The sequence below is a fragment of the Neltuma alba genome, unplaced genomic scaffold (genome assembly GCF_004799145.2).
Source record: "Neltuma alba isolate B1F8T4 unplaced genomic scaffold, ASM479914v2 tig00012185_pilon, whole genome shotgun sequence".
In the NCBI taxonomy this organism is placed as follows: Eukaryota; Viridiplantae; Streptophyta; class Magnoliopsida; order Fabales; family Fabaceae; genus Neltuma; species Neltuma alba.
Window position 1 is genome coordinate 727,215 of NW_021636727.1, and position 12,231 is coordinate 739,445.

Here is a 12,231-nt window from a genome sequence, read left to right on the forward strand (position 1 = left end):
GAAAGTGAGCGAGCAAGTCTTACCTTTTCCTATAGGGGTGATTAGGCTGAAAGGAAAAAAAGAAGAAGCTGAGATGTTCAATAAGGTTTATGATATCTTCAAAAAGGTGGTGATTAATGTTCTATTGGTTGATCTAGTTGCACAAGTGCCCAAGTATGCGAAGTTTTTGAAGGAGTTGTGTACCACCAAGAGAAGGCTTAAGCATGATGGCAAAGTTGACTTAGGGGCGGTTGTCTCTTCTCTTTATCAAATGCCAATGCCAGTGAAGTGTAAGGATCCTGGGTAGCTTTCTCATACCTTGCACCATTGGTAACATTGAGTTTTCAGATGCTCTAGCAGATCTAGGAGCAGCTATCAATGTCATGCCAAAATCAGTTTTTGCTCAACTTCAAGGTGTGGATCTTAAGCCTACAAATCTAATTGCTTCCCTTGCTGACAGACACTGTGTGGTTCCAGAAGGAGTCTTGGAGGATGTCTTGGTTAAGGTAAAAGATCTCATATTTCCTGTAGACTTCTATGTTCTGGATATGGATGATGCTAGATTTAGGCAAAAGGGACATTCATCTTTGATTTTGGGTAGACCATTTCTTGAGACTGTTAGGGCTATGATAGATGTGCATGCTGGTATTCTTACTATGGAATTTGCTGGTAAAATCATTAGATTTGATGTGCTTGACTCTTTGAGACATCCACCTGATAGTTGTGCTGAGATTGATGTTAGTTTATTGATGATCACTGATAATGCTGTCATAGATTTTAGAGATAGTATGATAACTAGATCATGTGATGTTGTTGGCTTAGATGATTCTATCTCTTGTTCATGTTCTGAAATTGATGGTTGTGATACATGTACTGGTATAGATGCTGCTGATATTGATGTTTTCACTGATTTCATTGAGATTGTTAGACATTCTAGTCTTGATTCTTCTGCACCTGTCCATAGCCTTAGCACTTTCAGTGATCCCTCATCTAGTACTTCTGTTGATTCACATGGACTCTCTCAGTTACTTAGTGTGATTGATGCTATAGATGCAACTGATTCATCTTCATTACCTGATTCTGAGCTGTTAGTTAATATTGATCATGTCAATGATATAGCGATCTTTGATTTGACCCTGATGTGTGCTTCTTATATGAGTGCTACTGATGGCTCTCTTTTGTGAATTGTGGCATATTACCTTATTCTTCGTTGTTACTGTTCCTGCTAATGATTCCCAAGTTGGGAAAGTCTGCTCTTTCTTGTGAGTCTTCAGTACAGGTTTCTAGTTTAACTAACATTGATCAAAGCGCCTTATACCTCAACTGAGCAAGCTCCCTCTTTAGAGCTAAAGCCACTTCCTGATTCGCTGAAATATGCCTATTTGGGGGAAGATGAGACATTGCCAGTGATTGTAGCTAGTGACATAGCTATTGATGAAGAAATTCGTCTCCTGGCGGTGCTAAAGAAAGGATGAGAGCTATTGGATGGACTCTTGCGGATATTCCTGGAATTAGCCCTAATGTGTGCATGCACCAGATTTGTTAGAGGATAGTGCCAAAGCTGTGTGTGTCAGCCACAGAGGCGACTCAACCCATTGATTCTTGATGTGGTAAAGAAAGAGTTTCTAAACTTTTTTCTGTAGGTATAAATCTATCCCATTTCTGATAGCCAGTGGGTTAGTCCGGTTCAAGTAGTTCCGAAAAAGACTGGTATTAATGTTATTCTAATGATGGAAGTGAGCTTGTTCTAGCTAGAGTAAGAATAGCTGGAGGGGTATGCATTGATTATAGGAAGTTGAATTCTGTGACCAGAAAAGATCATTAACCCCTCCCTTTATAGATCAAATGCTTGAAAGACTGGCTGGTAGATCCCATTATTGCTTTTTGGATGGTTTTTTTCTGGATACTTTCAAATTTCTATTGCACCTGAGGATCAGGATAAGACCACATTCACATGTCCATTTGGAACTTTGCATATACGACGCATGCCGTTTGACTTATGTAATGCACCTGGCACTTTTCAGCGTTGCATGGTTTCCATATTTCTGATTTTCTTGAGCATTGCATGGAAGTATTTATGGATGATTTCACTATCTATGGTGATTCTTTTGATGCATGCTTAGCTAGTTTGGATAGGGTTTTGGAAAAAGATGCATTGAATATAATCTTGTGCTGAATTTTGAGAAATGTCATTTTATGGTCAAGAAGGCATTGTTTTAGGACATGTTGTCTCACATGCTGGCATTGAGGTTGATAATGATTCCCAAGTTGGGAAAGTCTGCTCTCTACTTGTGAGTCTTCAGTACAGGTTTCTAGTTTAACTAACATTGATCTAAAGCGCCTTATACCTCAACTGAGCAAGCTCCCTCTTTAGAGCTAAAGCCACTTCCTGATTCGCTGAAATATGCCTATTTGGGGGAAGATGAGACATTGCCAGTGATTGTAGCTAGTGACATAGCTATTGATGAAGAAATTCGTCTCCTGGCGGTGCTAAAGAAAGGATGAGAGCTATTGGATGGACTCTTGCGGATATTCCTGGAATTAGCCCTAATGTGTGCATGCACCGATTTTGTTAGAGGATAGTGCCAAAGCTGTGTGTCAGCCACAGAGGCGACTCAACCCATTGATTCTTGATGTGGTAAAGAAAGAGGTTCTAAACTTTTTTCTGTAGGTATAATCTATCCCATTTCTGATAGCCAGTGGGTTAGTCCGGTTCAAGTAGTTCCGAAAAAGACTGGTATTAATGTTATTCGTAATGATGGAAGTGAGCTTGTTCCAGCTATAATGCAGAATAGCTGGAGGGTATGCATTGATTATAGGAAGTTGAATTCTGTGACCAGAAAAGATCATTACCCCCTTCCCTTTATAGATCAAATGCTTGAAAGACTGGTTGGTAGATCTCATTATTGCTTTTTGGATGGTTTTTCTGGATACTTTCAAATTTCTATTGCACCTGAGGATCAGGATAAGACCACATTCACATGTCCATTTGGAACCTTTGCATATAGACGCATGCCGTTTGACTTATGTAATGCACCTGGCACTTTTCAGCGTTGCATGGTTTCCATATTTTCTGATTTTCTTGAGCATTGCATGGAAGTATTTATGGATGATTTCACTATCTATGGTGATTCTTTTGATGCATGCTTAGCTAGTTTGGATAGGGTTTTGGAAAGATGCATTGAATATAATCTTGTGCTGAATTTTGAGAAATGTCATTTTATGGTCAAGAAAGGCATTGTTTTAGGACATGTCTCACATGATGGCATTGAGGTTGATAAAGCCAAAATTGATATTATTTCATCTCTTTCATATCCCTCTTGTGTGAAAGATGTGCGCTCTTTTCTTGGACATGCTGGATTTTACAGGCGATTCATTCAGGATTTTAGTAAAATTGCATTACCATTATCTCGTTTACTGCAGAAAGATGTAGGCTTTGTTTTTGATGATGCTTGTAGGTGTGCTTGGGATGAGTTGAAAAAGCGACTCACTACACCTCCTATCATTCAGCCACCTAATTGGAGCCTTCCCTTTGAGCTCTTGTGTGATGCTTCTGATTATGCATTGGGTGCAGTTCTTGCTTAGAGAATAGAAAAGCGGCAACATATCATAGCATATGTATCACGGACACTGGATGCCACCCAGGCTAATTACACAACCACGGAGAAAGAGCTATTTGCAATTGTGTTTGGGCTTGAGAAATTTCGTTCTTATATCCTCCATACAAAAGTGACTGTCTTTACAGATCATTCGGCTATCAAGTACTTGTTCAAGAAGCCAGACTCCAAACCCCGCTTGATTAGATGGGTAATGCTGATACAGGAGTTTGATGTGGAGATCCGTGATAAGAGCGGTACAGAGAACATGATAGCCAATCACTTGAGTAGGATTGAGACTCCTGTGGTAACATCTTCTTTACCCTTAGATGATTTTCCTGATAATAGACTCTGTGGTGTTGATATGACTGTTCCGTGGTATGCTGACATTGCTAATTATCTGGCTGCATCTGTTTTACCAACTAATATGAATAAGCATCAATTAAACAAGTTTAAGAGTGATGCTAGGTTCTATATATGGGATGATCCTTACTTGTGGCATATTTGCAATGATCAGGTTATCAGGTGATGCATTCCTGATAATGAATTTGAGTTTGTATTGACATTTTGCCACACCTTTGCTTGTGGAGGGCACTTTAGTGCTAAGTGTACTGCTAGGAAGGTTTTAGAAAGTGGGTTATTTTGGCCCACTCTATTCCATGATGCCCACGAGTTTTGTAAGAAGTGTTCCAGGTGCCAATTTGTTGGCAATATTTCCAGGAGCATGAGATGCTCAACAGTCTCTATTGTTCTGTGACGTCTTTGATGTTTGGGGTATTGATTTCATGGGACCTTTTCCTACTTTATTTGGTTATGTTTACATTTTGCTTGTGTGGATTATGTCTCTAAGTGGGTTGAGGCGGTCCCCACTCGTACTAATGACTCTTCTGTAGTGGTTTCTTTTGTCAGATCACACATTTTCTGCAGGTTCGGAATCCCAAGAGCTATCATTAGCGATCAAGGTACTCATTTTTGCAATCGAAGTATGCAGAGTTTACTTAGCAAGTATGGTGTGATGCATAAGGTGGCTACTCCATACCACCCTCAGACAAACGGTCAAGCGGAACTCTCAAACAGAGAAATTAAGCTCATTCTTGAAAAGACAGTGCAACCTAACAGAAAGGATTGGAGCAAGAGGCTGGATGATGCACTCTGGGCATATCGTACAGCATATAAAAGCCCAATTGGCATGTCTCTATATTGGATTGTCTTTGGTAAGGCTTGTCATCTGCCAGTAGAGGTGGAGCACAAGGCATATTAGGCCATTAAAAGCTGCAGCCTGGATCTTGCTAGTGCTGGTGTTGAAAGAAAGTTACAATTGCAAGAACTTGAAGAGCTTAGGAGAGAAGCATATGAGAATGCTCGGATCTATAAGGAAAGAACTAAGGCTATCCATGATAAGCTCATCTTGAGAAGGGAGTTTCACGTGACTAAAAGTTCTACTTTATGTCTCTAGACTTAAACTCATGCCTGGTAAGCTCCGTTCTAGATGGGAGGGACCTTTCATTGTCACTAATGTTTTTCCCTATGGAGCTATAGAGATTAAGAGAGAGCCAACTGGAAGATGCTTCACAGTCAATGGTCATCACTTGAAGCCTTACTACGAGGGGTTCTCTACCCAAGATGTAGAGGTTATCACACTACGAGACGCCATGTAGCCTTGGTTGTATTCCTTCCCTTCACTCTTTTTTCTTTGCATTGTCATATTATTGAGTTGGACTATGCTGGATACTACTTGCTTTGTGACTTGCCTATGTGTTCTGCATTAAGGACAATGCATTGTTTAAGTGTGGGGGAAGGATTTCATTCTTTTAGTTTTTTTTTTCTTGGATTTCATTCTTTTAGTTTCTTTTCTTTTCTTTTTTGGTGTGTTTTTACTTTTGTTTTAGTTCCTCTTAAAAAAAATGTTTTGTTTCATTTTGTTTCGAATGTGAAGATTGCAAGTTTAAAGTGATTAAGTATGATGCATTCTTGATTTGAAAAGTGATTGATCATGTCTTGAGTGGATGAACTAAGTAGCAATGGATTTGACTTAGGGAATTTAAGGTAGTAATCATGTACCTAGTGAGGTTTTGAGCCTAATGCATTTCTTCTTATCATGTGTGTATACCTCCTATCTCTTTCCTTCATCTAGAACTTGACTTGAATCTTGTTTGAGACCACATTTGTGCATTTGCATTCATAAAGATGATAAAGGTATTCATTTCAATTATTCTATCCAGATAAGCCAAAACCCTACCATTTTCATGCATTTATCCTTTGCTTAACCCCTTTGAGCCTTCATATTTTTTTCCCTCTTAACCCATAAAAAAAAATATTACCCTTTTTGAATGTCTTAGGAGTTGAAGAGTACTATATTATATGTGCTTGGGATGGAGGAACACATTTGGAGTTATGGTTTGGGTCAATTTGAAGAAAGAAAAAAAAGAAAAAAATACTATAATAAATTCCTCCTTTAGTTTAAGCTATGCTTAGTAACCGGGGATCTTCATCACCAATGTCGATCTTCGCGTCAAACGGCCAGTAAGGGCTATGAGCGTGCTAGTAGCATCTTAGTACCAAGGAGTTATCTATGCTTGAGTAACCAGGCCTTTGTATCACCAATATGAAGGTTCGCGTCAAAAGAACATATACATAACGGCCTAAGAAAGTTAAAAAAAAAAGTGCTTGAAAAAAAAGAAAAAAAAAAGAAGAAGAATGACCCAATTCAAGTTTAATGTAGTTTCTTACATTCCATTATTTTTTTTTTATTGACTCTCTTCATTTCCTAAGATGTTCAACTTTATTTTCCCAAACACTATATCCTTTCTTTTTTTACCTTAGCCCCATTACAACCTAATAAAAGTCCTGTTGATTTATGCTTGTAATTGCTTTATGATTGGTGAAGAATTTAGATTCTTGTCAAGCCTATGGAAAGAGGACTAGATAGATGATTTTGAGTGCAAACACAAACGATACACTTTTGAGTGATGAGTGACATACACATTAACCTTGGTGAGGGATTTCTGACTTAGGGCCTGTTTGGATAGTAGGCCAAATCATGGTTTGGAGACCCAAACCATGGTTTGGGAAAAAACCAACCCAAACAGGCACAAATTATCTGAAACCATGGTTTGGGTCGAAACCATGGTTTTGGAACCCAAAACCATGGTTTTGGGAGAAGTGAATTCATTCTGCTTCTGGTTTAAATTGGAGAGTATGATTGTGCCTATTAGAGTAAATCTCAACAATAATATGACTTTAACACCCCTTAATTAATTTTTTATAAGCATATTTAATCTTATATCTTATAAATAAATATACACATATTAATTATTTATTAATTACATTATCTTATGTATTATTAATTATGTTGGTAAAAAATATATTATTAACAATTTTATTTCTTCAAATTAAAATATATCATACAATCTATATTTTATGTAATTATCATATTAACTTATGCTTTTTTTTTAATAATTTGTACATATAAAAAGTGCTTCTGATAACAACTATCCAAACACTCTCACTTTTCAGAATCACTTTTTCACAAAATCTATTTTTTTCAGAATCTATTCTCCAGAAGCTATTCCCCAAACCATAGTTTGGTTTCATCCAAACACCCCCTTAGATTTCCTTTTGTCAAGTAAATTGTCATGATGTTTGTTTTCCTACTTCATGAGAAGATTACTTGGATAAGAAAGATGTTAATTGCTTTGACTTGCTTTTTACTTGTGATTGGAACATTCACCTTTGTTTGATTTTCTTTTGTTTTTCTTACTGCTCTTTGGTCTTCATTTAATTTGCCCAGGAGTGCAAGAGCTAAGTGTGGGGGAATTTGATAAAGCCCAATTTTTATACATTTTATCCCACATTAATTTAGGATTTAAATGATGATTTTGAGCTTAATTGGATTTTTATGCATAATTGGATAAATTGGTTGATTTTTGGATTTTGCATAAAAATTGAGATTTTGAATTAAAAATATAGATATTTTGTGATTTCCTATTTTTGACTTGGAATTAATTTTTCTTATTTCTTTGGAAACAAGTCTCATATTTTTAGAAAGATTATTTTTAGAAAGTTTTGCAATTTCTTGCCTAATTTTTGTGCATATCTAATATTTAATTTTGATAGAGATTATATTTGGATATAATCTACATTAATGGATGCACTTAAATTCTTGTAGATCAAGAAAGAGCATATGGGAAATCCAATGGTGCAAGATTGTTTCTTGGAGTTTAAGCACAATCCAATGACTAATATTAAGTGGGTCAATTAATTACTAATGGGCTTGAGCTTTGGATTCATAAAAATTTCCTTTTCTCCCATATATCCATATATCCCCTCATATATTTGCTAGATTCCACGGTCACAAGGGGAGCAACAAGTCCTTGACTTCCGAAACAAAATCCCTCCAATCTGACGCCTTGCACCCTATTTTCCTTCGTCCTATATTCAAAAAAATCACCATCCTCTTTCACCATCATTAATTCACATCCTCTTCTTTCTTAATCCACGTACATTCCACATAATAATCATCTTCTCTTCTTTACTCCTCATGGTGCAGCATCTAATGATTTTGGAGGGAAGATAATTTTCATGGAGGCTTAAGCTTGTTAGGGAGGCAACTTGGGAGGAGCATGGAGGAGACTTGAGCCTTGGACTAGCACTTAAAGACCACAAGGGAGTGATATTCCATTTATCTTTTTAATTCAAGGACTTGAGATTATTTAGTTTTAAATAATTTTAAGTTGTATTTTTGTGAGACAATTTAGTTCTAGATTGTCACTTTTATTCTTGGATTGGATTGATATTTGGATTTTGTTTGTATTGAGACACTTGTTGGAATTTATGTTTAGAGCCTTTGCATTGTTAATTGAATTTATAATTGAGTTTTCATTATGAGTTTAATTATCAGTGTGGTTTTAATTGCAAAATTTGGGTTCTTTTACCTCTTAATTGTTTAATTAAGTTGGTTGATTATCTGATTGTTTAATTGGATAATTTCAAAAATAATTTCTAGAATTAATTATTTTCATTGGTTTTAATAAGCTTAATTAACCAACCTTATACTGTTATGAGTTCTCTAATAGTTTAAGGCTTTTTGAAATTGAGGGTTCCCTTTGTTTCAAATAGGTAGTTAAATTTATTAATTCTACTCTCTTATCACTTCCCTTTGGTCTAATTAACTGATTAAGGTTATGAAGGTCAAATCCATGCGAATCCTAAGTTGTCCCCTCTACTTTACTGAAGAACTTCTCAATTTTTACTTCTCAATTTTCTTTGCTTTCTAGTTAATTTTCTTTATTCATCATTTTTATTTTCCTTCTAAAAAAACCCCCCCAAAAATTACATTTGCATTCATTTAGTTTACTTTAATTTTCATATAGATTTTAGGACATTTGCATCTTTCATTTAGAATTAGAATTTTGCATTTTAGTTTAGGTCCATTTTATTACATTTTTCATCACCTAAATTTTTACCTAAAGAAACCCATAACTTGCTCCTTGGAAGTAATGACCTAGGTCAATCCTAAGCTACAAATTAATTAGGACCTAGTTTAATTGAGTGCTTTGACACAAGAGCATCATCAATGACCTTTTTTTTTTTGGTAGTGTCTTACTCTTAAGAGCCTCCTAGTGGGGACATAGAAACTAGGAGTCAAGAATGTGCAGCAAATTAAAGCTGTCAAGAAAAAAAATACTAACAAACAAATTAAAAGTGATGGACCAAGCAGGAAATAAATTCCATAAACGCCTAACTTTCTTGATTACTTATTTGAATTTTCTTGGTCAATTTGCTCTATATAAGGGTGCTCTCTACGTTATTGAAACAACATCCAAGTAAGTTATTTCAAGCGCAAACTCCTAGCTGAGCATACATATTTAGAAAAGCTACTACGTGAAAAAAAAAACATTATATAGTTATGGGTTCAATTGAAGCCAACCCAACGAGTGAGTTCTTTGAAGCTCAAGCTCACTTGTATAAACATGTCTTTAGTGGCATTAATGGCACAGTTCTTAACTGTGCTGTTCAACTAAGACATCCAGACATAATCCACAGCCATGACCAGCCCATTACTATTCCTCAATTGGCCTCCAAACTTGAAGTTCATCCAACCAAAACTACCTTTATTGAGAGGCTTGTTCGCTCACTGGTGTACAATGGTTTCTTAGTAGAAGCCAAGGTGAGCGAGGAAGAAGAAAAGGAGGCATATTCTCTCACTCCATCTTCTAAACTACTGGTCAAAGGCTTGGAACCTAACCAGCACCAATGGTGTTGGGGTTTGTTGACACTGGTTTTATGGCTTCATTTGATTTCTTGGGAAGATGGTTCAAAGGGGGGGAGAAGACGATAGCTGAGAGCGCCTTTGGGTTAGGTTTTTGGGATCTGCTCGAACATGATCATTAATAGATGAAGTCTTTCAACTAGGGAATGGCTAGTAACTCACAGATAATGAACATGGCACTTAGAGATTGCAAGTCAATCTTCAACGGACTTGAAAACCTAGTTGATGTTGGAGGTCGCGCAGGAACCACTTGTAGGATCATCTCCGAGACATATCCTAATCTGAAATGTATAGTGTTTGATCTTTCACAAGTTGTTGAAAACTGTCCAGGAAGCAATAACTTGAGTTATGTTGGTGGCAGCATGTTTGAATCCATCACTTCTACTGATGGTGTTCTATTGAAGGCCAGTTATTTTCTTAACTTGTCTTTCTTTTTAAAATTAACCTATTTCCAAAAATAAATTGGCTCCCAATGAATCATTCAGATAAGACCACATAGCAGTAAAATTTTACTAACTAGTTTCTTAAATTCTCTTTTTATACCAACCCATTTTCAAAAGATATATTGAGTCCCAGGCAATCTAAATCAAACCGATCAAATCAGACCACACATAGGTGTAAAGTTATGCAAATCAGACCCTTAATAAATTTGCTTCTTATATTTATATACTCATGTATATATAATTGCTATAGGTTTTATATTTCATATTAATAATGATATACTATCCCCGATCTTTAATATAAGAACTAGTTTGACGTTTAACTTGATTCTAAATATAAGATTCCAATCTACTATCTCTCATATTTATTCATATTTTTTCAAGGTAGTTGTTGTAACAGTTGCACATGTTAAAAGTTTCATTAAATAGTAGTTCTAGCTAATATACATGATTAGTAAGGGTATTTTAGGGAAGACAATACCTATTTATTACAAATGACTAATTTAGTTAATTTTCTTAATCTACTCAAATTAGTCAACTAATTCTTATATTGAGGATCGGAGATAGTATTGAATAATATTTAATTTAATTATTGAATAGGGGGATGTAACGTTATCTGTTTCTGATTTTGTGTAGTGGATATTACATGATTGGGATGATGAAAGCTCCATAAAGATGTTGAAAAAATGTAAGGAGGCAATTTCAAAGAAAGCTGAAGGAGGAGGAAAAGTGATAATCATTGACGTAGTGATAAAGGAAAAGGAAGATCACAGTGACATGGCACAAGTGAAACTCTTGTTTGACATGACGATGATGAGTACTCTCAATGGAAAAGAGAGAACTGAGAAAGAATGGAACAAACTTCTTGTCTCTGCAGGCTTCAAACATCACAAGATTACTCCTCATTTTGGTTTTAGGTCAATCATTGAAGCGTATGTCAAATCATTACCTGCTTTGAAATTTCTCAGACGAAATTTAGTCTTTTAAAATTGTATGATTTCTTCTACATACTTCTGTAATAAGTAATAGTTAGCCATGCATAGGCTAGCGCATTACTGATATTGGTGATCTGAGATATTAGTTAGTAATTGAGTGAACAAGATTTGGTCCGGTTCTTTTAATTATTTTCAATATTTTTATGAGACAAGCACGTACCGTTATTTTATGGACTAATTACATATAAGTCGATCATAATAAGGAAGTTGAAAAGATACTGATCTATATAAGGGAAAGTGAGGTTATGAGTAAGTTGTTGAAACCTCGGTATCCATTGAAAAAAGTAGTTATTAATTAGTATAGCATAACATAGTTATTATGAACATTAGAAGAGTAGTTGCACTTAGATATGCTCCCATTTCTAAAAAAGATAAGATATAATGCTTGTTTAGAGGCTTGGAGTTGCTTATTATAAGCATATTTATATAAATTGAGATAAAACTCCTTTCATATATTTATTTTGTATACTGTAAATCATAATTGAAAAACTATTTTTGAAGGCTTTAATAGCCATTCCAAACAAACCCTATATTCATGTAAATTTTTGGAATCAAATGTTTTAAACTTGAGCATGACCACATCGTGACTCATGGAAGTGGACACCTCGTAAAGTAAGAAAGACTTTTTGTAGGGTGCTGTTAAATTTTGTGCATCCAGTATCTTGATATTATTTTTAGTTATATCCAACACTCTAATATGTAGGGTGCTGAATACACTAAAAATAATATTATAATACTGGATGCATAAAAAATAAGTTCAGGGTGCTGGATGCCCATAAAAAAGATTGGGATGCTGGATGAATATTAATTTAGCCAATAAAATAATCTTATTTTAATAAACACATAACCTTTCAAATTGACCCGTAAAGATTCTGTTAAAAAGAAATGGCAATGAAAAGTAATCAACCAGGCGACAATTTAAGAATCGGAACAGACAAACATCACTACAA

The 12,231-nt window shown here is 35.5% G+C and overlaps 1 protein-coding gene across 1 annotated transcript; it reads left to right on the forward strand.

Moving 5' to 3' along the window:
• Positions 1 to 9,483: 9,483 nt before the first annotated feature.
• Positions 9,484 to 11,273, forward strand: LOC114724374 (isoflavone 7-O-methyltransferase-like). The gene is made up of 3 exons (XM_028910712.1): positions 9,484 to 9,855; positions 9,990 to 10,250; positions 10,923 to 11,273. Exons 1-3 carry the CDS (start codon positions 9,484 to 9,486, stop codon positions 11,271 to 11,273), a joined length of 984 nt encoding a protein of 327 aa, XP_028766545.1.
• The last annotated feature ends 958 nt before the right edge of the window (positions 11,274 to 12,231 follow it).